This window comes from Cylas formicarius, unplaced genomic scaffold (genome assembly GCF_029955315.1).
Source record: "Cylas formicarius isolate icCylForm1 unplaced genomic scaffold, icCylForm1.1 PGA_scaffold_4__25_contigs__length_36172078, whole genome shotgun sequence".
NCBI lineage: Eukaryota > Metazoa > Arthropoda > Insecta > Coleoptera > Brentidae > Cylas > Cylas formicarius.
Genome location: NW_026844334.1, coordinates 34,994,371 through 35,022,213, shown reverse-complemented (window position 1 = coordinate 35,022,213; position 27,843 = coordinate 34,994,371). Strand labels below are relative to the sequence as shown.

At 35.4% G+C, this 27,843-nt stretch overlaps 2 protein-coding genes across 6 annotated transcripts in view; one reads left to right on the top strand and one right to left on the bottom strand.

Annotated features, from left to right (window-relative positions):
- The window catches only part of LOC132701219 (chaoptin-like), a 701,991-nt gene that overhangs the window by 396,108 nt on the left and 278,040 nt on the right, over positions 1 to 27,843 (top strand). For all 5 annotated transcript variants that reach the window (XM_060668992.1, XM_060668990.1, XM_060668991.1 and 2 more), the window contains one exon: positions 25,719 to 26,032. In XM_060668992.1, the coding sequence (XP_060524975.1) occupies positions 25,799 to 26,032 (234 nt within the window). In that variant the 5' untranslated portion in view covers positions 25,719 to 25,798. The remainder of the gene's footprint in view (positions 1 to 25,718; positions 26,033 to 27,843) is intronic.
- On the bottom strand, positions 2,662 to 4,821 carry LOC132700957 (uncharacterized). Its single transcript, XM_060668555.1, has 2 exons — positions 4,359 to 4,821; positions 2,662 to 3,268 (listed from the first exon to the last, which is right to left on the bottom strand). Exons 1-2 carry the CDS (start codon positions 4,399 to 4,401, stop codon positions 2,769 to 2,771), a joined length of 543 nt encoding a protein of 180 aa, XP_060524538.1. The 5' UTR covers positions 4,402 to 4,821; the 3' UTR covers positions 2,662 to 2,768.

Here is a 27,843-nt window from a genome sequence, read left to right as displayed (position 1 = left end):
TTTTGCAAGCCGTTAATAATGGGGGTTTTGTACCCCACTCAGTTCTGCGTACTTTCGTATAGCGGTACACCCATCCATCTATCTTGATGAATTTGGGAATGTAATAAAATATGTATTTCCATTTCCATAAATAGTTTGATAAAGCTGTTGTTGCAATATTTTCGGTAACATAATACTTATAAGTCTACTTCCCTTTCGTATAGCAGTCTTGCGTTTATAATATTTAGTCAGCAATTTTTCAGTTTCAGACAGAGCCATTGTCATTTCGCTTTGAGTTGACAGATCCACTTCATTTTCTATTTGTTCTCTATAAGAATTCATATCACCTTTTCCTATTATCAAGACTTGTCTCTATTAGTACCGCTTCAGCTAATATTTTTCAGTCGGTCTGATTTTTTATTATAATTTATTATTATTATTTATTTATTGCAACTGTTTCACGATCTTTTTCCTGTACAAACTTACGCACAATCAAACACTGTTTTGGGTTTTAACGCAGTGAATGATTTTAAATTTTTGGTTGCCAGACTTCCGAATTCGATGGTCCATTGCGACTCAACCAAAGCTTTAAAATGGTCTAAATTCTTTAGAACTTCTTCAATATTGCTTTTTGTTGGGATTATAATTATAGTTGTTCCAAAATGTAACGCCGGGAAATCAGCTCCAAACATTTTAGTATCTGCGTCGTACGTGCTTTTACTGCTTCAACTACATAATCGGAGCTTTCTGGTTTTAATGCTGAATGCATAACGGTATAATTACCGAGCTTTCTAATTTCTTACAAAAATCTAGCTTTTTCTCGCAATTTACACGGAGTGCAGCATTTTTTTTTGAGATCATCTCCATGGCGAGCTTTCCGAATGTCATTAATGGCTGTGTTTTGCTAAGTATTTCGTTCGTTGCTGACATCTTGTTTAAATATTTGCCATACGTTTTTTTTGGAAGCAGCATAAGCACTTGATTCACTCAAATGTCGAGTAAATTTTTTAGAGTCTACATCGAAAATTTGTTGGATAATGTTCTCTATCCCGCTACATAAGTTTACAGCGTAAAAATCTTCTTGCTCCTTTAATGGTGGTTCACTCAATGTATATAGAATTTGATAATTTCTCGCATGGTCATATATGTTTGATGCATCGCCTTTCAAATGAGTTGTTTGGCTACCCAAATCCAAATTTGGGTTTTATGCAACATTACGCCAATTTGATTAGTGGTTTTGTGCGTCACGTTGAAAATGAGGTGTGTAAATTGGATGTGTAATTTAAATTTGAAGCACCTTCATTCAACTCTGTTACATATTTATTTGGGATATCCAATCAGTTCTAACATGATGATGCAGGATATGCCAAATTTGATATATTCGCATGTGGTGGATCGTTTGTTAGATGAGGTGCGTAGGCATTTAAATTTGTCATAATATCCCAATTTGAGGAACCGTTATCTAAATTTAAAACGTCGTCGTTTAAATCTGGTACATCGTTATCAGAACTTGATGCAGTGTCGTCTAAATCTGTTACTTCGCTCTTTGCGTTTTCGTTTTTATGATCTTAAAACTTAAAAGAAGTTAGTTTGGAAAACTATTCATGATCTTAGGAAGCTTGCTGTAACAGATAAAAGTATAATCTCTTTTTAAATTGCTATTGTCAGTTTTGAACAGTATTTGAATAATTTTTCAATATTTATTGAAATTTGTTTCAATAATTTAGAAATGAATAAATATATAGGGAAATCCAATCATACAGCTTTACTGATCGATTGATGTTTGATAAAGTAAACAGGTAATTATAAAACAAAAACTTATACAAACTTCATAGTTTTTCCAAAATGCAATTGCTATAGAAATATTCGAATACTTTTTTTTAAGTTGCAACTAACTAATCAAAAACTTGATTTGCTTGCGACCAACACTAAATTTTTCTTAGCCCTTTGACTCGTTTTGACAGTTCATCACCTAACACACCCGCGAAAAATATCGCACGAAAATATAATGGAACATTCAAATCGGCGTTGCCAAATTTTGGGTGTCTAAACGTCGAAATATTATCCACAAATATTTGCCACATAATACAGATTTTATCTACTTTAGATACAAACTTTTTGCGGTGCGCCTCCTAGCGTTAAAGCGAGTGAACCCTTGGCGTATAAAAGGCGTTACAAATGAGCCATATGGCTCCCAGAAAAAAATCTGTCATTATTGGTTACAGAAGGAGGGGATAGTGATTTTGAAATTTTCATGGTTAAACGTTGTGGCACCCGAAAGTGGGTGGCGGAACGTTATATATATATATATATATATATATATATATATATATATATATATATATATATATATATATATATATATATATATATATATATATATATTTTATATTTCACTTTTCAAAAATAACTTTTTAAAAAATATATTTATTAACTTTAAATTAAAATAAAAATCAAAATGAAATTGGACGTAATAACCTCGTGACGAGAGAATGTTATTAGACCGTTAAAATCAAACTAAAAATGGACATAATAACCTCGTGATGAGAGAATGTTATCAGACAACGTGTTACAATAGAAATTGGTATTTATAATAAATTTATGCTGACGTTGACGGGGTCGACGGCTGCGGATGTTGTTGCGACATATCGTTGACACGACGTTTTCGCAATCGTTGCACTCTTGCAGGTCGGTGGCATTTAACCCATATGGACAATAGGATTTCCGGATATAACAGCTCCCCCATTAAGTGAAAAGGTGGAGCCTAGCTGCAGCTTTTCGTAGACTAATTAAAGCGTAGCTTCTCGGGTAGTTACTTCTGGGTGGATGCTAGTCCGTCTTTTCGGAGTTAGTGATTTGAGTTGCATCGGGAGCAGGGGTCTTCGACTTGGCTTCGGAGGTTGTTGGGGATCGTTACCATCGGCGATGCTGAGTGTTGTCGGTTTCTTTCTCCGGCACTTGCAAACGAAATAGCAAAGTACTAAAACAATCATTAAAATAATCGAAATAATTGTCAGCCAGTGAGAATGTTTCTGAAGGGTTGGTTGATGAAGTAGGTTTTCTAATTTTTCCGAATATTCGTGCAGCTTGTGTTGGGCCACGTTAAGGTCGTCGGTGTCGATCTTACTTAGCTTCAGGGGTTTCAACTCTGGGGGTTGAAACTTCTCTGGAATGTGAGAACAGCAATCATATGGAATCTCCACGGCGTGGCTCTTGTAGGTCACGTTCTTATATTCTTCGACAAAGTATTTAGCTCGTACTCTGGAGCTTCCAATAAATGCACTGCAATCTGGTTGTAGTTTAAGTAAAGAATTAGTTTTTAACATTTCGGCTACGAGGTCTCTTTTTCCACATTTAATGGAGATTGGTAGTGGTTCGGATACGGTAATTAACCAATAATTAAAGTCGATTTCTATAACATTGTAATCGGAGGCCAAGACGATTGAAGATTGACATGTAACAGGAACAGCAACTGCGCTTGGCAAAGGGCTTCTCTATCGATGGGATATTGCATTAAGTTAAAACAGATTCTTTCTTTACCGCGAATTTGTTTGCAGCTTTTTAGATCTTCAGGTAGTACATAGAGTAAAGAATCGTCATCACGCGCAATATATTTTATTGTTGATGGAATTATATGAAATAATCGTGTTCGATTGTCCAAAATTGGAATAGGTAAAACACGATACAATGTGTATATTTCAGGCTCAATTAAGGGTATTCTTAGTACAAAAACAACTTTATTTTCAGTTTGAAATGCTTCTAGCTCCATAATATCTACGTACCTTGCAATGCTCGAAGTATAGGGTGGTAGTGGTAAATTATTTTTTGTCAAGGATTTTGAAATTTCCTGAAGAGAAATGACTAAATCTCGTGGGTAAATAATAGAACTATGTAAAACTTTGATTCGTGCGAACGTGATTGCGTTTAATATATCGCTGAGGTAAGACTCTAGGTATACATAACTTTCCATAAGGCTTTCGCAAAGATTAAGTGTTTTAATTTGACTTTCGTAAAATGCTACGGTGTCCGAAATATCATAGAGAGATTTTTGAATTTGAGTTAGATCCTGATTGAAAGTTTCTTCGTCGATTCGGAGACTTTGAATTGTAGAATTAAAAGATTTTATAACAGATGATGTAACCGATATTTGATTTTGATTTCGTGTTCGTCTTTAGTTACTTTATCTATGCATTCATTAAAGTATTCGCCGTCTGTAGAGTCTAGGTTTCCGGTAATTGATTTAAAAATAGTTCCTACACCGTTAATTAAACCGCGTTTAGTTCTAAAATTAAAATTTTCAGTGTCGATAGTAATTTCTGAAAATGTTTCTTCGACTGAGTCAGCAATTCTGGTTAGAAGTCTAAAATGAGTTTGGATACTTGTTTTGAAGGCTGTCATACGAGGAGAAGAATCGTCTAACATTTCTGTGAGAGAGGAAAGTATTTTATTATTATGTCGTATGGCTTCTCGCAGAGGTTCTAGTTCCTTATAGACTAGCAGCGTCCATTTGTTGTTGGATATTCTTAAATTACTTTCTTCATGGTAGAAGATGCCTACTGTATTATTTACTGGAGTAATGAGGAATTGGGGTGCGACTGTAGAGATCAGTCCCAAGATCCTGAAAGAAATTTAATCTAATCGTAATAAGGTTTAAACTTGTCAAAATTGAATTTTGAAATTTGTTCGGTAGTTAAATTTTTGACAGTGGCTGAAGTTTCAAATACTTCAAGAATTTCATACGGACCGTTAAATTTATTCTGAGCTTTATCGCTAATTTGAGTTTCCTTAACATAAACTTTATCTCCTACATTATATTTAGTCATATTTCTAGAGATTGCTTGATCAAATCTTATTTTGGATTTTTGTTTTTGTTGATCAGTGCGGGTACGCGCGACTCTGTAATAATGCTGCATGCGATTATTTAGGTCTCGGATGTATTTGGTGATGAGTTGTTCTTCATTATACAGTTGTTCTTCATTATACAGAATTTCTGGAGGCCTACTAGAAGTGTGCCCAAATATTAGTTCATAAGGGGAAAAACCATGCGTTTTATTCTTTGTGTTGTTGTAGCAGATTATTGCGTATGGAAGAGCATGAAAGGGGTGTTCTTTTGGATTTTCGGCTTTATGAGCTCGGATCATTTCTGTGAGCGTGGCATGGAATCTTTCTAGTGATCCATTAGATTGTGGGTGGCTAACGCTGGAGAAAGTTAACTTTATATCGTACAAAAGACAAAGATCTTTGACGAGGGAGTTATCAAATTCCCGGCCATGGTCACAATGTATTCTAAGAGGAGTTCCAAAATGTTGGAAGTAGAGAAGAAGGGTAGTAACGATTGTAGAAGCTTTTTTGTCTTTTATTGGATATGCCTGGGTGAATTTTGTGAGTTCATCTCTTATGGTAAGGGCGTAATTACGAACTGGGAATTCGAAAATATCGATGTTAATGCGCTCAAAAGGAGTTTTAGGAGTTTCTGTGATAACTAATGGTGTGTTGAGGTTTTTACGATAGATCTTGACTTTTTGACATATTTCGCACTTTCTAATATAGTTTTCGACATCTTTGGTCAAGGTTGGCCAATTGTATTTTTGCTTTATGCGCTTAACTGTTTCGTTGATTCCGCGATGTAAATTATTTTTTCCTGAATGGTATTGGTCTAAAATGATAGGGATTTCGTCTTGATCGGGAGTTCGAACTATATCTTGGCAGATTCTTAGTTTTATATCCTTTTCGGAAAATATAAAGGAGAATACTTCTAATATTGGAAGTTGTAAATTATTTTCAATACAATACAGTTTTGAAAGATCAAAGTCATTTTTAGCTGTGAATAAAATATAGAATAAATGTTGAACTACAGTTTCATTGTCATATGGAAGAGGGATTATATAATATTTCCTGCCTTTGACGGTTTTGCTAGAAAAAATGTTAATTTTATTAAACGTAAAATTTATATCTTCTTCAAAAATATCGTCCATTATTTTGTTGTGCAAATCATCAAGTTTTGATTGCCAAAAGAAAGTGACAATATCTTTGTGGTTTTTGTCGAGAAGTTGCGAATTAGAGGTTTCTATTTTGGAATAATCTATAAGGGATGTGGTTTTGTGAAGGTATGCGAAGTTGCTGTATTCTTCTGTAACTTCCGCTGTGTCGTCTTCGATATCTGAATTATTAGAATTGTCAACGTGAACGATTTCTTCTTTACTTGTGGATGGTCGGTTGTGAATGTCATCGTTATTAGATGCAAGGATAAAAATTTTCTTTTGGAGATCGACACAATCTTGAATGTGGTTAATTTTAACACGGGATAAAGCGTCTGCGTTTTTATTTATTTTACCGGGCTTATACACAATGGTATAGTCGTATTCTTCAAGCTTAAGACGCCATCGAGCTAAACGACTACCAGGATCATTTATCGAAAATAGCCAAGTTAAAGGACGATGATCAGTAACGAGAGTAAATTTTCTTCCGAACAGATAAGGGCGGAAGTGTTTAACTGCCCATACTATGGCGAGAAGTTCCCGTTCTATAGTTGAAAATTTCGTCTCTGCACTACATAGAGTTCTAGAGGCATATGCTATGGGAAGGTCTTTTCCAATGGGACCTTGTGAAAGAACTGCACCAATGGCAAATGCACTGGCATCGGTGGTTAGGACAAAAGTTTCCTCGAAATTTGGATAAATGAGTATTGGGTCACGTATTAGAGCGTTTTTAAGCTCATTAAATGAATTTTTGCATTCTGAATTGAATACGAAGAGTGTGTCTTTTTGGAGAAGTCTAGTTAAAGGTTTTGAAATCTTAGCGAAATTGGGAATAAAACGTCGGTAGTAACCGGCTAAACCAAGGAAGGATTTAATGTCTTTTGGTGATTTTGGTTCTGAAATTTTTTGAATAGCGTCTATTTTCTCAGGGTTGGGTTTGACTCCATCTGGGGTCACGAGATGCCCTAAATAAGCTACTTCCTTTCGAAGAAATTCACACTTGTCAGGTTGGAGTTTGAGGTTTGCACCACGAAGGCGTTTGAAGACATCAGTTAACCTTTGTATATGTTCGTGTATGGTAGCGGAATAAACGATAATATCGTCCATGTAAACGAGACATCGTTCGTTTTGAAGACCTAAGAGAATGTTGTCCATGACACGTTGGAAAGTGGATGGAGAATTTTTTAGTCCGAAGGGTAAACGGAGAAATTCAAAATGACCATTTTCAACTGAAAATGCAGTTTTAGCAACGTCCTTGGGATCAATTTCAATTTGGTGAAACCCAGAGGCTAGGTCCAAAGTAGTGAAATATTGACATCTGCCTAACTGGTCTAAGAGATAGTCGATGACTACGCGCCATTTTTGTTTCATAGAAGCGTCTAATTTTTTTGGGACAACCCAAACAGGGGAAGACCATGGAGAAGTGGAAGGTCGAATGATTCCTTGTTCGAGCATTTTGTTGATTTGTGACTTTACTTCTTGTTTGTGGACATGTGGGTACCTATATGATTTGGTAAAAATCGGTCTGGCGTTGTTCGTTTCAATAGTATGTTTAATTTCATTAGTAAAACTTAAATGATCTCCTTCTAAATAGAATATATCAGAAAAATCAAGACATAATTGTGTTATTAATTCTTTTTCTTCTTCGTTTAAATGATCGGTGCGTAACTGGGATTGAATTATACCGCGCCTATCAACAGGTTGAGGATTTAAATTGAAAATATTATTTATTTCTTTTTCGTTAGGATTTGTATTAAAAGGTTCGATAGATAAATTTGAAAAATCTATAGTTTTTGGGATAGCATTAGCGTTAATAACAGTAGTAAAAAATTCACCTTTGTTATTTACTTTAACTAAAGCATTAGGTAACCTAACTTTTTCGCATTCTTGAGAGTGGAGAATAGCGTCTGTGTTTGTTAAACTACATTTTAATTTGAAAATTCTTTCGGTCCTAGGTTCGATTGAAATTCGATTTTGAATATTTTGTTCAGGTTTTTTACAAATTTTGGAAAGAACAGATTCGTGTCCTACTTTATGCAAAGGCATTGTTTTGAAATTCGTTATAAGTTTTTTGGACTTTAAATCGATTATACATTGGTAGCGATCTAGAAAATCTAAACCGAGAATTCCGTCAAATTCGATATCAAGATCGTAAAGATATACTTTATGTTTGTCGTTATCGGTGAATGGAATAAGTGTGGATTCTTTAATAAAAAGTGTTTGATTTGTTATACCTTGGATGGTAATATTTTCCTTAACTCGTGTTCTGTAATTTTCAGCGGTTTTATATTTAAAGATAGAAATACCTGCGCCTGTATCTATTAATATTTTGAATTTTTGCGTAGCGTCAAAAATATAGTATAAATTTTTAGAATTTACCGTAAGAAGAGGGTTTAACAGAAGTTCTGTTCTGGAAAGTTTAGATTGGGATTCATGTTGTCTAAATTCAGGGTTTGAATTTGGGAATTGATTTCGAAAATCGGGTCTGGAGACATTTCGTCTGGTGGGATATCGTAAGGGCTTTCTTGAAAATCCTGCTCTGGTTCGCAGTTTTCTGGATGGTTAGAATAATGATTTTGAAGTTCATTATCTTCTTGAAGAGTGTAATTTTCATGTGAAAATTCCTGGGAATTTCCGGAATAACCGTCGATGTAGATCGGGTTTGAGTTTACGTGATGAGTTCGCTGCGGGTTTGGATTCATAAAATGTGGCTTAGGATAAGAGTTTGAAGATTTCATCGGTATTTGATTCGAGTTGTTGCTAATGTTGCTTTGTTGGAACCAATTAGAAGGTCGCTGTGGATATTGCGAAAAATTTGGTTTGACATGCTGATGCGTACTTCTACATTGATTTGAAGTATGGCCAATTTTATTACACAAAGTGCATTTAGGTTGCTGAAGAGGGGTTCGAATATTCGCAGAATGCGATTTAGGAGAATTTAATTTGACAGATTTTTGATTTTCAAAATATGAGAGTTGGAGTTCTCGACGAATCCTTGCTTGGGCTTCTAAAAGTGAAGTGGGATTACTAGCACGAATGAGTTGACCTAATCTAGGTTCTAAGCCTGTAAGAAGTGTATTAAGGGTCATAGTCTCAATTAAAGATATCTGAGCATCTTTTTGCTCTTTGGATCCTAATGTGGTGGATTTTTGAACACATGAATGCACTTTCGCATTTAGGACTTGAAGACGATTGAAAAATGTTAATGCTGATTCATTGGGCAATTGTTTAAGACGTTGAAGGTCATGAATTAGGGAAGGTAAATCTCTAGAATCACCAAAGTGTAGAGTTAATAGTTTCTTTATTTCTAGATATGAATCAGGATTCCTAGAATTAATTAATTGAGCTGCTTTACCGCGGAGCTTATTTTTAATGTGAATAACTAAAAGAATTTTTTGTTGCGTTGTTGCCATATTATAAGCACAATCACACGCGTTTATAAAATTTCCTAAAAAGATTTGGTCACCCTCAAATTCAGGTACGATACAGAAAATTTCCGAAAGTTTATATGGTTCAACTTCCAGCATTGTACTAGGTTCGTCTGATTGAGTTGCCATTATTTTAGGTTTTAAGAAAAAGCAAATAAATTTATAGGAGTTCAAACACAATTTTTGTTTTAAATATTGCTAAGTTAAACTTGCAGACTAAAATTAAATCAAAATGATTATCGCGCAACGATTCTACGTTGGAAAATTCAATAAATAGGTAATTTTCAACCTTGGGTAATCGAACGTAATAAATTCAACAATGTTGCAAATTAAAAATAAAATTATTCGTAACGATTCTTAACACTTACAGTAATATTTTCATTGCTGCCTTTCGAGACGGTTGATGGGTTTATCCTTGTTCCGGTACGATGGGCTGTCTTCGTTGTTCCCTAGATTTAGGGGTCGGAATCTGCCGCCACTAGTTAGAATACTCGTGTTCTAGCAACGTGAACAGATCCTACTCCGAATTCTTGCCTCTCGAAACGGTGATGGGACTGGGCTGCGATGGTTCTTCTTTCCGTCTAAGGGATTGGAATCCGCCGTCACTAGTTAGAATACTCGTGTTCTAGCAACGTGAACGGATCCTACCGACTGCGCCAATTTTTATATTTCACTTTTCAAAAATAACTTTTTAAAAAATATATTTATTAACTTTAAATTAAAATAAAAATCAAAATGAAATTGGACGTAATAACCTCGTGACGAGAGAATGTTATTAGACCGTTAAAATCAAACTAAAAATGGACATAATAACCTCGTGATGAGAGAATGTTATCAGACAACGTGTTACAATAGAAATTGGTATTTATAATAAATTTATGCTGACGTTGACGGGGTCGACGGCTGCGGATGTTGCGACATATCGTTGACACGACGTTTTCGCAATCGTTGCACTCTTGCAGGTCGGTGGCATTTAACCCATATGGACAATAGGATTTCCGGATATAACATATATATATATATATATTTATATATATATATATATATATATATATATATATATATATATATATATATATATATATATATATATATATATATATATATATATATATATATATATATATATATATATATATATATATATATATATATATATATATATATATATATATATATATATATATCTATATATATATATATGATGACACTATATAAGTATATAACTGTATATACAAAGGGCATATGAATTCACTGCTTCCTGGATTTCAGTGATGTTATTAATTCTCATTATAGCAATCTCTTGGACTACAAAAACAAAAATTAAGGCCATCCGTAAACTTTGTTTGGACATTGTCGATTCGATTCACGTATTTGTGAAAAATCGATGAATATTTACCCCGTTAACACATTCTAATTGTATTTTCATTGCAACATTTTAGTTGAGTCGATTTACAGCACAGTATTCAGACTCCAGGAAACAAATATAAATATTTTTCAAAGAGTACGGGGGCTTGTGGAAACGAAGAAGTCACATTCAGCCAAGTCAACCTTATTGCATCAACAGCAACATTTTTTTGGGCTAATATTTATAAGACCTTGAAGTATCCCCTGCTGACAGAAATGTCTAAGAACATAAGAACAGCCAAGGCGGTGGTTGACCTTGTTTTTGACTAAGCAACCCAGACGTCACCATTGCTTCGGAAGGTTTCTGAACGAAAGGAAAAATGTTAGTCCGTCAGTAATCTGAATGGTCATGGTTATTCTTAATTTAAAGAAACAACATAACAATTTTTTTTCCAAATGACATAGAAAAAGTTGGTCGGTGCGCTATGTTACGTTTATTACTGACGATGGTTTTGTAAATTGCGACAATTTGGACAACCTTCTATTATTCCAAACTCTTATTAAATAACTATACACAACAACATTATACTAACATATAATATAATAAGCTTTTCACGACTGTATCAAAAGTGTTATCAAAAGTTACCTACTAATTGTTCTGGTAGCGGAGTTTTGTGTGAACTTAGAAGTAAACTGTATTTAGCAATGAACGGTGACGAAAATGTGTTTTATGATTCCACCGATTACATCGTTGAGGTTATTCGTGTGCAAAGTTTACTTGTGTGCCGTTGAGATCGGAACTTCAAATAAAGAATTCTAAGGTCAGTGACTTGCAAGACCTAAATAAGCATCTAGAAGAACGTATCTGTGAACAGAAAGAATTTCCTTATTAAAACGAAGTTATCTTGACTCCCATCGCAATTGCATGGGAGCGACACAAATAACGGCATCTGATGGTGAAAAACCGATGGCAATATAGGGTTTACGGACAAGGTCGGTCTAATAGTTCTGCTAAAAAAAAACAGTGATCACTAAAATAGCGCAGATTTCGACTTTGAGTTCATCTATGTCATCGTCAGGTGGAGCTGTGACCGCCAAAACTAACGTTGTCAAGTATTTGGGTTTCTTCATAGACAGTAATTTGTCCTGGACATTCCAAATTGACTACGTATTAAATAAAATCGCTACACATACTTATTATATTATTATGCTGGGGAAACTCTTCCAGAGCTAGTGAAGTTTTTGTCTAACAAAAATGTATTGTTCGAGCAATGTTGGGGAAGTCTCGTGTTCACTCTTGTAGAACCCTGTTCCCAAAATTAAATATTTTAACCTTTCCCTATCTGTTTATATTAAATAGTATAATTTACATAAAGGGTATTCCATCTAATGATTGCATGACCAGAATTGATAGAGATTACAATTTTAGAGCCAATCTTAATTTGCAATTTGCAATAAAACTATATAATAAGTTGCCTTTGTCCGTCAGACAGATATTGCCTGTCCATTTATTTAAGCAAAATTAAAGCTCATTTAGAATAAGAATGTTTTTTATTCTATCGATCAGTACTTTCATTGTAGTAATGCACATCTCTCAGTGTGATATACTTTTTGTGTTTGTACGTATCTGTTTTTAAAGTTTGTATTTTAGTATTCTAATGTTTTTTTTTACTTGTTGACATTATCCGATACTTTTGTGAAAAGGCAATGGAAATAAACATTATCGTTATCATTGTCATTACACGAAGTCACAATCGTGTTTTTTACTCCGCTTACAATCACGATTTTATTAATTTTTCAAACTGTATGGTGCCTTCTGAATTCTGAATCTGTTTAGCTCTACTTTGTCCGCAACAGTATCTGCCACAAAATTAAAAAACTTTCTGGCCAGAAATATGAGTATCCTTACCTGCATCGGCTGTTGATAAATCGAAATTGGTAATGTTTCATCCTGTTGACTACTTCAGAGCTTAACTCAAACTGGCTCGCATTCTCCTCTGTACCTGGTTATATACTGTTTAGGAGGAGCTGAGCTAAACGAGGGGCATGGACATTGTCTCGGGTGGCTGATTCCTATATTAAGAACTAAAAGTTCAGATTTTCACGAAATTATATATTTTGACATCTGAAAATCGCCTAGTCTCGCAAACCCATACTTGTCCTTCCTTATATTTAAAGCATTACTGATCTCATATCAAAACTTCTTATGAAATATAATTTCAAATAAATAAATAAACAGCTTAGCCTCCCTCAAACAGTATATAAGCTGGTAGAGAGTAGCATGCAGTTTCAAGTTAAATAGTGAAGAAGCCAACAGGATGGTTGGGGACACCTCAGGAAATTCGATTCATGAAAAACCGATGCAGAAGAAATAAAAAAGATTTGTAAATCGTGTAATGTATCAATATTGAAGAGATCGTTTGTATAGATTGTGAACAGTATTGGTCTCCTGTGGAACACTATCTTGTTGAATATTGCTTTATGAATGTATCACAGCAGATTAAGTAGTATGTAGATATGAAAAATATATACTCTACAATCTGCCAAAAATATGACATGAAAATATTAAGAAGTGAAACTAAAACCATGGCTTTTTAAGTTAAATATCCCGTCAGGACAAAGATAGTCCCAAAATATTATTAGAGCGGTAAATATGTATGCACTATAATTTATAATAAAAACTTAATAAAGGCACACCTATCTTCGGAATTTTCAGAATACTAAAGAATAAAACAAGACAAAGATGTAGCTGTACCAACCATCTTATACTGTAGTGATACATGAACAAAAACGAAAAAAGAAAGAAGGAGAATACTAGCAACAAATTTAAATGTCTAACAAGAGCGAAAGGTTGTACCACACTGGACAGGCTAAGAAATAGGAAACAACAAAGGAATTAAACATCTTTAATATAAATGAGAAAAGTGAGAGCTACTAGTAATTGGAGTGATTAACTTCGGTTTACCCGTTTGGATAGCTTTAGTTGAGTATTAAATTCTCAAAAACAGCCTGATTTGCGCGATGGATCATCCAGAAAAACCATAAAAGGTCTGTATATGCCCACATTTTAAAAACATCTATCCGCCTGATCTCTCCTCTTGGGTGTCCAGGAAGACAAGTAAATTTAACAATTTCAGCTTAGTGTTTTTGGTAATGGCCGTATGTCCCCAAGTATTATTTAACTTGGTTCTAGCCGTGATCATAAATCATAAGGCATTTGTTAACCACCTCAAACTGGGCACTAGATTCCTGGGGAGGATAATAAACTCCAATTATTTCGCATTTGCTGCTATACTTAGTGTGTTGTCGGAATATCTCAATTTGTTCACTCTCCTTTCCTCCAAAGATATAGCACCATATCAGAATGTCACGAATTATAGATTCGGTGTACATGTTAAATAATAGGGGTGAAAGAATACACTCCTGTCTGACACCCTTCCTTACTTGAAACTTATTTAATGCTACATCGTTAATTCTTATATGACCATAGCCGTGTTCATAAAGCTGTTGGATAAGTAGGATTAAATAGTTACGGATCCTTATTTTTTTGACTATATGCTACGTTTTTTGTCATTGCTCCAGGTCGAAGGCCCTAGAATAGTGGACAAAGCAGAGGTACAGTTTTATGTATTGTCGTGCTTCCTTTATTAATTGTCGTACGTCTCCTGATTGTTCTCTTGTTCCGTTGCCAAGAGTAAACTGTGAAATCAATCAAAATCTATCCTGAAGCAGACATATACAGCGACCACAACGTAATTATGATAGACATTAAAATACACCGCTTTATCAAATACAAACGAGTTTCACCAAAAAAAAACGCATGGGCATAAGGAAAACTACAGAGTCTTGTATAATGAATACAAATTAGCCATATACTTTAGAACAGCATGAATGAACTAGAGAGCTCTAAAAACACTCAGACATTGAATCTCCTTGGTAGGATGTGAAGGACAAGTTAATTATGACCCAGGTGACCATATTGGATTTGCAAATAACACCAAATTATGACTGTTGAAATTGTAGCACTGATAAATGGACGAAGGAACAGAAACACAAAAATGCAGTCAAATGTGCCGAATCTAACAGGCTTATGCGTACGAAATGCAGGGAAGCCAAGAAGAAGAAACACTCTGAAAACATTTTTATTGACGTGAGCCAGACTCAACCCTAGTTCCAGACAAAACTAATAAAATAGGTGCTCAAATTACCAAAGAATAGATTAAACATGCATTTAAACTTTAAAAGAACGCTAGAGTTGTTGATACAGACAACGTTCAACTACCATTACCACAATATTTATCCGAATGTACATAATTCTAAAAATACTCTCGCACTGGCCGCGATCCACTTCTGTCATGACGTAATATAAGAATAAAAAAGATATAAATCACAATAAACTGATTGGCAAGTTGCAAACCTGATTTTCTGCTCTAGAAATTCTAAAAGTTTCTATGTTGTCTTTGTTATACAACGTTATAGATCATAAAAACTTTTAATATGTGGTTAGTGATGTGTTGAATGTAAGAAAGGGTCACAGTATCAACAGTGAGGTTACTTTCGGTCTCATTTTTCCTAGAAGTTTGTGGTGAAGTGTATTTTATAATGGAACGCTTAATACTTCCAATATGGAAATTATTTAAGGTAAGGTTTCGTCCACGTTTCGCACTGACTCATCTGAGTTGGACATTGGAGCCGTGGGGATCTGTTTTGTTCTCCGATGAGACTAAGATATGTCTATATAAAAGCAACCGAAGAAAGATAGTTTACCAAAGATCAGAAGAATGATTTGAACAACATTGCATTGAAGAGCGGATCGGCTACGTCCGTCCGCGTTTCATGCTTGATTTGGTGAGCTTTTTCAATGGCAAAGCGAACGGACCCTGATTTCAAGGCCAGACCTGACCGTGGTTACGATAGAGGAGACTTAACAGGATTAACAGGAGTTCACGTAGTGGAGAAAATTTTACTTTTATGTATGATAATGCAAGGCCGCACACTGCTAGAATCATCCAAGATTACATTGAAGTAGTCAGTGTTCGGGTTATACGGTACCCGGAAAACAGCCCTTACCTAAACCCGGAATGAAGCTTTGAGAAAGCCAACGGGATGACTGTTGAAACAAGTTGAATTAATCAACAACCGGCGAAGGAGGGAGGCAGAAGATTTGTAAATAATTTTATTTACACTTTTTATTACATTTGGAAGAACTTTTTATATACATAGAAAATAAAATCTATTTGTTTGGAAAATTTTATCAAGTGTGTGCTCCCTTTATATATTTTTTGCAAACAAATTTCGGTAATACCGATCTAAAAATTATTTGCAGTTCTCAGATTTCTAAACTTTCCTGTTTCTGACAGCTTTATAGTAAGGCCAAAAAATATTTTCCCACATTATAGAGAAATGTTCGACTTGAAACGGCGAAAATAATCTGTTCGCGGAAAATAAAATCCCCTAAAAGAAATAAGGCGTCAATTGAATTGGGGGGGAAAAGTTAAAAAGGGACCAACTCGAAAAAGTTAATCTTACCTTCCGTAGAATAACATTTAAACTTCAAAATAACTTGACGGTCGGGAACTTGGTTTCGTTAAGGATTTCGAACTCGAACTAAATGAAGAAGGAACAATTTGTGTAAAGGCTTCATCAATCTTATCGAAAATGTGCACTCATGCATATTATTATTTAATTTCTTGCACCAAGTGGGGCGTAATTGAACCAAAACCGCTTAAATAATGTAAAATATTTGTTTTTTTTTAAACACTTCTCTAATTTCTAGAGTGAATATTAAATGATTATATTATTTACAATATCAATTAAAGTTTTACCAATAATGAATTAACATATTAAATGAATGTACGGTGGTTTGAGCAATTTCATCAACAGTTTCACAAAACATTGTTTTTAACTCCTTAAAATTTAGTAGATATGTTTTAATACTTTTTATTGTTGACTCTTAAACAGCTATACCAAAAAATAAAAGTAATTATTTTCTTAATGCTTTTGGCAATTTTCATTCTAGATTACAACTCACCAATGAAATGAAAAAATATGAAGTAATTAATTTCTGTGACTTAAATTTAATAAGAAATTGTAATGATATTACCATACAAATAAAATTGTACACAAAAGATATATATATATATATATATATATATATATATATATATATATATATATATATATATATATATATATATATATATAAATTATAATTCTAATCACACTGGAAAATGAAAAAAAGCTGTTTTACAACTGGTATACAACAGAAATTTTATCAAGAGCCAAACAAATTTTTATTGAAAATCCTCTCCAAATTAAACATAAAAAAATAATGTAAATTTATATATAATAAATAAAATATATAAATTATTAACCTGAAAAAGAATACATATTCGTTCTAAATGGGATGTCATAGTTTGCCACTGATCTTACAAATTAATAAAATTTATTCCTACTCCATTAAAAAGTATAATTTTAATAAGATGATTGTAAGAAAAAATGCCTTGTTTAAATTGTCAAAAAAAAATCTAATCACAAGCCCACTTAATATACTTAAAATTAAATTATAAAATGCGAAAATTTATATAGAAGATATTAATTATCAAAATTAGAGTATAAAAGAAATTACGACGATATTAAAAACAAAATAAATGATGCAAATTCAATGAGAGGATGACTGTGCCATATTTTCTTAATCAATAGTCGAGACCAAGAAGAAATAAAAGGGGACTAAGGTAAATTAACCCATAAGATGATAATATCATGATTGGATATCCAGTTAGAAAGGGAACTTCTAAAGTCTAGAACTAAAAACCTATATAAGCATATCATAGAATCCCCACACCCGGCAATATTTTAAGTATTTTTATAAACGAGCAAACAAAGCACAACAAAACCCGTCAACAGAAACATTGCGCCAGGGGAATCAAGGAATAAAAATTATAACCAGCAAGGACTAAAACCTTAAAATACTGTACAAAGAACAACAAAATAAAACAGACGATATTTTTAGAATAGTAGAGATGATTGAAAAAATAGTAGAAAGAAATCGTAAAGTGCATGACTTATTCGTGGATCTAACCAGGGGAGTCTCATACTGTGCCACTATAGAAACTCTGGCAAGTTGTAGAAAAATCCCCATAAATAACACGGCAATAAGAGCTATCCAACAATTGTATGAAAATTCAACATCATTTTATGGTCTGTCTGATGGCTTTGTAATCTCAAATGATCGCAAACAGGGGTGCTGCCTCTCCCTCTACGCTTAATATTGATGCATAATTTGGTAATTGCATTGTCAAGTTCACCTTAAAGCCGCATTTTTGCGCCTTAAATTGTACTCAAATCGCAATACAAATGCGGTGACACGCATTAATGTTTGTTCTATTAAGCCAAGATCATTTAAGTAAAAGATAAAATGATGTTTTATATCCGTAATTTTTCGTATTTTAGTAAGTCAGGTATGTAAACAATTTGCGTTTTAGGTCAAGAGCTTTCTTCGTCGATCATAAAGGTGAGAACTTGAAACCATCTTGACAATTATTTAATTCCAATGTGTTTTAATTCATAAGATTGTTATCATGGAACCTATCCAACAGGTAACTAAATAAAATAGAGGCACTTTGGACATGTACTGGTTTAAGAGTAATGCGCTTGATAATTTTATCTAGATATTGTTTGTGTTTTTTTAACTGTGCAAATTTTGATTTTGCACGAATTAAATTTAATTTTCTTTCCCCATAAGAATTTTCAGACAATGCGTAAATGCATGCACCGTACGGGTGAATGGATGGATCGCAGAAACCGTATAAAGTAATTTTAGTGTATTGGTATTGGTATTAAAAGGGGGCGCCCTCGTGGGCGTCCAAGTACTTAGGCCACTAGATGGCCCCGTTGTGTCCCCAGGCCGCTCTAGAGGGCGTTCAGAATGCCGCCCCTCCTATAGAAGGTCAGCAACTCCTTTAGCCCAATACCGTGCACTGAGTCCGGATCGATCAGGGCCGTTCCGAAGACTCCCAATCTTGCCCATGTCAAGGCAGGGCACTCGGTGAGCAGATAATACGGGGTCTCCTCCCCTTCCATGCACCACCTACACTCCGCAATGTCTTCTGCGGTCCTTCTGGTCAGTCTAAGCAGCTCCCTGGTCCGAGGAAGGGCGGGCCCATCCATCATAAGCCTCGCCTGCCTCATTCCCGGAGCAACTCTCCAGCCCCCCGCGGCCCGGTCTCTCGCCCAGGCTTCAAGAGCTCCCCGCCTCACACAGGGGGCGATCCCCAAGCGGGCCTCCCAACGTGACTTTTCTCTCCTCAGCCACCCTCCTCAGTACCCCCTTGCACTCCTTTATCAACAAGGAGTGCGTACGCACTGACTTCACCGCCATGAGTGCAGCCCTACTATCTGAGCAGAAGAAGAAGACTCTCCTGCTTCCGTGGTTGAGCCGAAGCACCTCTCTTGCCGCCATCAATAAAGTGAAAATTTCCGCCTGAAACACAGTGCAGTACTGACTCAGAGGAACCCAGGCCCCAAGTGCCCCCTACCGCTCTCCGGCACGCCCACAGAGCCCCAAAGGCCCACCTGGTCCTTGATCTTATATGTTCCTGGAAGGTCAACTTAGAGTCCAACCATACGCCCAAGTACTTGACACTTCCGCTTGCAGAAAGAGGCACCCCATCCATCGAAATTTTGAGGTTGCACTCCATCTTTCTTTTTCTAGTAAAGATGACCATCTCCTCCTTGCCAGGATTGACAGCCAACTTGCTGTCCAGGCACCATTGTGAGAATCTTGCCAATGCCCCTTTCAGGAGCTCCTGCATCCTCCTCACGTCCGTCCCCTGTGTCATTATCACAAGGTCGTCTGCATATGCCTGAGCATAGACCCCGTGTTTTTCCCTCAGAATATGCAATATCTCGTCCACCACTAGGCACCACAGGAACGGGGACAAGACCCCGCCCTGGCCGTCCCCACTCCAGTACTCTCCACCGCCCTGCAGATCGAGTACAGGGCCGTGTTATTGAATGCCCCTTCGATATCAGCGAACTCGCACACATACGCTCTTCCAACCTGGAAGTCAGATGGTGAAGAGCTGAGCCCACAGACCCGCCACTTCGGTACGCATGCTGAGCTGGCTCTAAAGGGGCCTCCAGCTCCACCCAGTCCCTCAGATACCGGTCCACCAGTCTCTCCAGAGTCTTCATAATGAAGCTGGTGAGGCAAACGGATCGGTACGACTTCGGGTCCGTGTAGTCACTCTTCCCTACCTTGGGAATGAACACTACCCAGCTGTGTCTCCACAGCTCGGGCACGTACCCCCTGGCAATGGAGGCCCTGAACAGGTCCATCAGCGGGCTGGTCAGGAGACTTCCGTCCCTTTGCAGCAGAGCCGGAAATACTCCATCTCCGCCCTCCGACTTGAAGGGGCCAAAGCTGTCAATAGCCCACCTCAGCCTACACTTAGTGTAGTCCGGGATACAAATTTTACGATCAATCGTTATGTCATTTAACGAGCGCAAGTTTTTAAAAAAATTTGACCAATTTTCTTTTATATCACGCGTAATTTCGGAATTCCAATCCGCTTGGATTTGCCAAAGATGTTGTAGAATTAATTTTGCTCTGACCACAGATGGGTGGGGGGCAAAATTCTGAATTTGTGCCCAAATTATTTATATTTTTGTAGTACATTATATCATGTTTATTTTATAGTACGCGTAGATCATTCGATCTCCCCTTACGTAAATTAAAATCTGATTTCAACAAGGTGGCCGATAAATTTTGCTTTAGTTTTGTCTGGTCAGAAACATTTTCTGCGCCCAAAATAAGGTCGTCAATATAAAAAAAAATTATTATCATTTTACTGATTTCTAGATCAGTTGACTTTATCCCGATTTTGTTAAGAGAAGCTCAAAACTTTTTAGTTCATACGTAACCGTATTTAAATTAAAATGAGCTATTTTGTGCGAGGAATATTCGCGCCAAATAATCATTTGCAATGGCCTATGAATTTTGTTTGCTATAACCATCCGATACATTTTCTCGACGTCTTCCGCAAGAGCATTCTCGTGAATACGCATTCGGACAATAATATCATATAAATCATTCTCTATTTTCGGTCCTAATTTCATTACTTTTTTAAACTTGTGCCTGTTGATGCAACGCATGAGGCATCGAAAACTATGCAGGAGCGGGTAGTCCAACTTTGATCCTTAAAAACTACATGACGCTACATTTCCATTTCCTTTAAGCGGGTCCTGTGACCAATTTTTGCATACCTCTGTACAAAAAAATATTCTGATTTTTGTGTCGAGTGCCAAGCCTTTTTAAGGAAATGTAATCGTTTACAAGCCGTCGTCAGTGATTGACCTAATTCGAAATAAATTTTTCAGTGGTAATTTTACCTCGTATTGTCCATTCAAATTAACTCGCGTATTTTCACGGATATATTTTTCACCATCTTGTTCCCCATTACACCATTTTGAATGCGAAACGTTTATTGTTGGTAAATGGGGAAGTACGTTATTCGAATTGCTTCTTTCTTGAATTAGACTTTCGGTTTGTCCGTTTGCCATCACAGACATTTCTAGTGACTTTATCACTGTAGAAGTATTAGAAATAACCCTGATATAATTTTCTTCTAATCCTGTACTTCTTTCTAATTCTGATTGAATTTTATAGAACTCTTCCCATGTGTTCTTCTATCTATTTTACGCGTAAATTTAATTCTGAGAAACATTTTACCCATTCATTAGCTTCCGTCATTTTTGTCGGAGTTGAACATCCGCATGTACAAACCCGAACGACAAAAAAGGAAAAACTAATTGAAAATTGAAAATATTCGAAACTAAAATTTTTGGAAAATGGAATGGACCTGCTTGTGCATTTTGACGACACCTGCCTCATAACAAAGCCGACCACACCAGCCGCGACCACATTACCATCGCGCATCGAGTACCGCCTAGTAGGTAGCCGTCATTTACTGAAAGTTTTGTTTGTTATAATTGGAAATGATCGCGAGTAATACATATTTTGTTTCTTGTTTGTCATAGAAGAAATAACAGTTTTTCCGTTCAACAAGTCGCATGTAAGGTTAGCGCACCACTCAGGGTCATATTGCAGCAAATAAACCGTTCTGTTGATACTTATATAATAAAGTCTAGGTTCGTTAGGAGAATGCGTCTCATTTTTTCCATTACGGCACCCTTGGACAAGCCACCGTCTCCAGTGGAGCTAGTAGCAACACACGCGTCCTAATCGTTACAGCGAACAGCGCAGGCCGGAAAACAAAGTCGCAGGCGAATATATTTTTAAATTGTACGACAGTGACAATTATGACCGTATACCAGGTTTCGCAACAACATCTATTTTGTTTCTAATAAAACTTCTACAGAACTGTCACCGTGGGAAACCCTGCATGCTAAAGTCCATTTTGTAGTTAGACGTACTTTAGATCGCTTGTCAAAATAAAATTGTTTTTTAGAAGCGAGATTTTTAATTCCCAGCCAAGCACGAGTCGGGCACAAGCCGAGCCTGAGCCGCTAAGATCATTTTGTGCAGGGCGCAGACGACGAGTCTGCTATGATCCAAAAATGTTGATATATACAAGACGCAAAACTTGTCCCGTCTGTAATACAGATTTAAAAATTGACTAACTATTTAGTACTTTGTTCCGAAGTAAGTTTTTTGTAACTTTTTATGCTCATGTGCAAATCGCACGCCAACGCGTACCTTTAACTCATCCTGAACAATATTGGTAATGTTGGTATTTTCGTACGATTTGTCCAATTTGTAATAATGTCATTAATATAGACATTGAAAGGAATAAAGTTTACAACTGATGTTTTATGTATATATCAATCAATTAATTTTCTACTCCTTGAATTTTAACGTTTGTCAGTTCTGACGATCATGTCAGTGAATGTATTCGTGTTATTTTGCGAAAATGTAGCCAAAAACTAACGGTCGTAGAAAAAGTATAGTATGCAACACGTTCGGTAAACTTTATAAGTCACTCGTTTGTTAAACACTCGCCCCGCTCGTATCAAATAAACTCGTGAGTCAAATGCCGTTACCGTACTTGTTGCATATTATGCTATTTCTACACCACTAGTTTGTTGTCCATTATCTTGGTCTGAATAATAGAAGAATTAATCTTTACATTCCTCGTGTTATCGTTGTTAATTTCCCAGCTTGAAATAACGTTCTTACTTTCCACGTTGCAACTCGTTCTAAAATATGGTTTGTGTGCCACCCGGGGACTCTTCGCACCCCTATCCCTCTCAAGGGACTCCGGGGTTTAGGGATCGCTACTTGCTTATATGGTTCATTTTCATAGTGTTTTCGTTTATTTGTTTGATGGCAATAAAAAACACAACAAGTTTACATACATAGAAGTATTCAGAATATTACATAGTGATAAGCGCGTTAATAATTACACAATAAATTAATAAAAAAACTACTACAGATTCGAAACTAAGTAAATATAAAATAAAATATATAAAATTTATTCTCTTCTCTTTTTTTCGTATAGCCTGTCGATGTAGCCTAAACAATGGTAATGGTTTTGTTGTAAAAATTGTTTTTTATACTCCCTTCCGTAAAATACCTAATTTTACAACGATCTAGTGTCATTTTACCGAGTTTCGTTTCCGACAGATCCGAACCACTTCCGATATTTCCGTGATATTACCGCGCGGGTTTGGGACCAATCGGATGTTTTCGGAGATATTACCTCACGGTCAATTCAGTAGGTCATGTCAGTAAATGTATTCGTGCAACAGGTTTGGTAAACTTTTTCAAATCACTTGTGACACAAATGTCGTTTTTCCCACTTGTTGTTACTATTCACTCACTACTCTAAAATAGAGCGTGCAGAAAGTGTTATTAAGATGTCCGCTTGGTTACCGACAGTCGCTAGCTTTTTCAGACATTTGCGGTAATTTTGTCCAGCGCTTGGGAGCGATCGGATGTTTTTCATAGATTTTAACATTATTTTGACGTTTGCCAATTTTATCGATTGCGCAAGGTACTAATTTCGAACGTCAGCTTCATTAAACACTGTCGTAAGTCATTCGAGGGGCACCTGCTATGTCGTAGGTTGTGGGTTTGATTGTGATTTTAGTAGTAACACTTTTTTACTTTTCTTTAAAATACCTATATGAATTTAAATTAATAAAGATCGGTTTGTTTTGATGTCATTTAATGCTCCAATTTTCAGTGTCAAATTTTTGACCAATAGATGAAGCCGAATCTTTGCTGTGTGTCTGTTTTGATTCCTTTTCGATTCCTTTAATGTGGTTTTTATGGGTATGGTTAATCAATAGGACTAAATATCTTTTATTGTCTGAACATTTTCTGAAATTGGGTTACTAAAATAGTCTAATATTATATCTTATTTCTAATCTATCTATCTAATAAGCCACATAAAAATAATCTAAGAATCAATCCAAACAGTAAATGGTAAGAATTTTAAAATTCTTTACAGCCCAACAAATTGCATCTGTCATTGAGATCAAAGTAAATTGATTTTTGCAAAAGTCAAAAGAAATTTTTTTTTACCAAAACCACTATTGGACCAGCGAGTTACTGAGGGTGTCTGTCTATTCCCTTATTTAAACAAAGAAATAATTCTCCAGTCTGTCAGCGATTTTGTCGACTTCGTTTATTAACTTTTTCCATTATGAAATTCGAATCGTTTGGTGTTTCACAATTTTATTGTTATTATTATTAAAACGAGTATATTTAGTTTTGAAAATATAATTTTTTTACATTTGAATTGCTCAATTCGGACAGCACAAAAATCTACAAAAATAATTTTTAAAAATGGTTTGTTTTGTGGCGCTATTAAGTGAAGGAAGGTAAATATGATTACATTTTAGTTTTTTGCGTAATGTGTAGAGAGGCTTTAGTTGCTCTCTATAATATCTCACTTTCTCATTTATCCTGCCCCCTTAGTTTTTTTAAGATTGTGATTGAGTAATGATTTCTAGGTGGAAAAGGTCTACTACAATTATTTGCATAAAATATACTGTTTTCAAGACATTTCCATTTGAATACACTCATCTGTGCAAAAATCGGCAACGATGCTATGTCACTTACTTTCATTCAGAATTTGATTTGGGCATCTAGGAGGTGCTCCAATGAGCGACAATTTATTGAAGCATATTTTTATCATTTCTAATTAAAACGGCAAATGCAAAAAATGGTAATCCTGGTGACCGTGTAGGTTTGGTAGATTAGTTGAGTTTCAAGTTAACAATTAATGCCAACCCATCGCTTTCCAGCCATTGATTCTCGCGGTCTGTATGATAGACAAAAACAGTGAATGCAAATAGGTCACATGACATTAAAACCCAACGTCACCGTGTGCCACGGTTTTTCTATTACGGTCACTAATTTACTAACCGCGACAATATGTACATTTTTAAGTTAACTATACTTTTAGATTATTGTCTCCTATCTCTCGTGTCTTTTGGTTCAAGAATTTTTGGATCGGGCATACCATTTTCGAGAAAAAAATTTTTTAAGTAAAAAAAAATAATTTAAAAAAAAATACTTCGGAACTTCCGTTCCCGCCCAGTCTTAATAGTCTCAAATTCCTGCTGAATTTGAAATCTATAACTCTAATTTCGGACACTGTATTTTATAGCACCTTTTCGAGCAAAGGGCAGGTCCCTTTCGGAACACAGAGAACAGGAAAAATAAAAAACGTTTGTTTTTTTCCACGCTGATAATTTGTGTCCCGATGGCGATCCCGTACGCCCAACCGTCACACAGATCTCCAGTTTAGTGATAATCTTATGTACTTATATACTGTTGTTATATACTTGATTTTATGGGTTTCGTGAAACTGACGAGCTGTAATTAATCAGTCTGATCTATCAGAACCGTGCCAATGAACACTGAAACTTCATGAAATATATGTGGTTTGGCTCTGTATTATTTTCAATCATGAGAATCGATTTCCCGCTTAAACTAGGAATTTTTTTGTTTCAGCTAAGCATTGGCTGATGTAGTTTGCTCCAATTTTACGCCATGACCAACCCATATGCAGGTGGCCAGCCGGCGGCGGCATCATGAGGCGGCTAAGGGCCGCCCTAACCTTTTTTCTGGCACTATGGGGAGCGACAGGGGGCCGAGAACAATGTCCCTCTCCCGCCGCTAACCCTTCGTGCCATTGTTTAGATTTCGACAATGGCGGCGTTTTCCTGGATTGTCCTGCCGCAACGGCGCACTCGTTGAAATTGGTTTTGGGAGCTTTAGAAAGTCCTGTGCAGTCACTTTCGATTTATGACCCCGATAAGACTTTGGTAAGAATGACTAATGACATTTTCTAGGTTATTAATTGCGGGTTTTAAAAAACTACATGAAATGTGTAAGCCAAAATAACAGATCTGATCGAGCTAACATTTTTGACCACTTTGAACAATTTTATTTAATGCCCTTTGTATATCAAAATGTATAGTGCTGCGAAATTCTTTCCAGATATTTATTAATTTGGTAAATGCAAATTATGTTTAGGCTGTCTCAATTTTCATCGTGCTGGCTTTTGCCCGCAGTTATGGAAGTTACCTGCAGACGGCAATGGTGCAAGAGTATTAAATGACAGAACATTAGGGACGGACTCTCAAAGGTTTTCGTAATAATTTTTTTTTGTTTATTTAGGAGTGTAATGTTATTAAATTCCGATAAGAAAAAAGAATAACATTAAATATATACAATAAATTCATAGCTAAGAATATCTTTAGATAATTACATTTTTATTCTAAATGTCTACGTCTTATTCTGTTTCATCAGAGTCGTCATTGATATTAATTATAATACGCACAAATGCTATATGGGACTAAACATGCAATGATATGGAGGAAAACGAAAACAGTATGCCCAGCCTGTTCAGCTAAATTATCGCACAAATACTGAATTCAAAATATATTTATATTGGTTTCACCTTCTTCGCGTTTCTTTTTCAGTAAATTCAAGTAAGGAACAACTTCACTTTGATAAAAACAATACATTTTTCTTCTTATTAGGTCGTGATCACTATACGGTGAGAGTCAAAATCACTAAGTTTATTTCTTTTCTTCAATTCTCCACTATTAATAATATCCCTCATCATCAAAATTGGCTTTTGTAAGTAGATAGGTCTCTTTTGAAGTTTATTGTTAAATAAGTCCTCTACTGATTAAAGTTTCATGGACATTTTTCACAACCAATTTTGCATCAAGCGACAAATGATTTCTACGTAACATCGTTATATTCTCGTAAAATAACTTACACAGTAGAAACCATTATTCAATACTGCCACAAATGGTTAACACCTAAGAAATATATCAGAAAGAAAGAAATATATATGGCCCACTCCTGTCTTCTCACTCAAGTAAGAATGCATTTTTTGTTAATAGCCTCACCCAATAACAACAGGTAATAATATCTCTAAAGGTTTATTGGGGAGGGTCCATCGAAAGATCGAGACAAACTATATCTTAACACCCCTAACAGCGAGAGGTAAACAGCAGTGGTGTAATTAAATCAATTGAATAGTTTTGAAAGAACAAAAAGAGCCACTGATTTCTTTAAAATATTTTAGAAATTATTTTTCAGTTTGGAGTAAATTGGTATCTACCTATTTTTCGTAAAGCTGGTCTATGTAGCGTAGACTTTGATACTGCTGTTTTGTTGATAAAATTCTGTTTTTTTACTCACTTCACTAAAATATACCATTATGCACAGATCAAGCGTACAGAAAGTGCTACAGTCCAAAGAGTGATTGCTAAGCATTTTAAGATTCCTTACAGTCCAACATAATCGATCTTTCCAGCTTGAACCACTTTAAGTGAGATCAAAACATTTTGATTTTTGAAGAAATTTTAAAAAATTGTCAGAAAACTGAAGTCTGTCACGGATTATTTGGTCCAGTGTTTTAATATTATTATAACTTAAAATATAATTAAAATTTGAAACACTAAAAACTAATCAATCATGGTATGATTTGTTGGTGCAAATAAGTATTTAGTATATTTATTTATATGCTGTTTTTGAAATACGCGATTCAGTAATTCCACACTATTTAGTTTGCTTCTAGGTCAGCTTAGAAAGTCAGTATACAGGGTTGTTATAATAG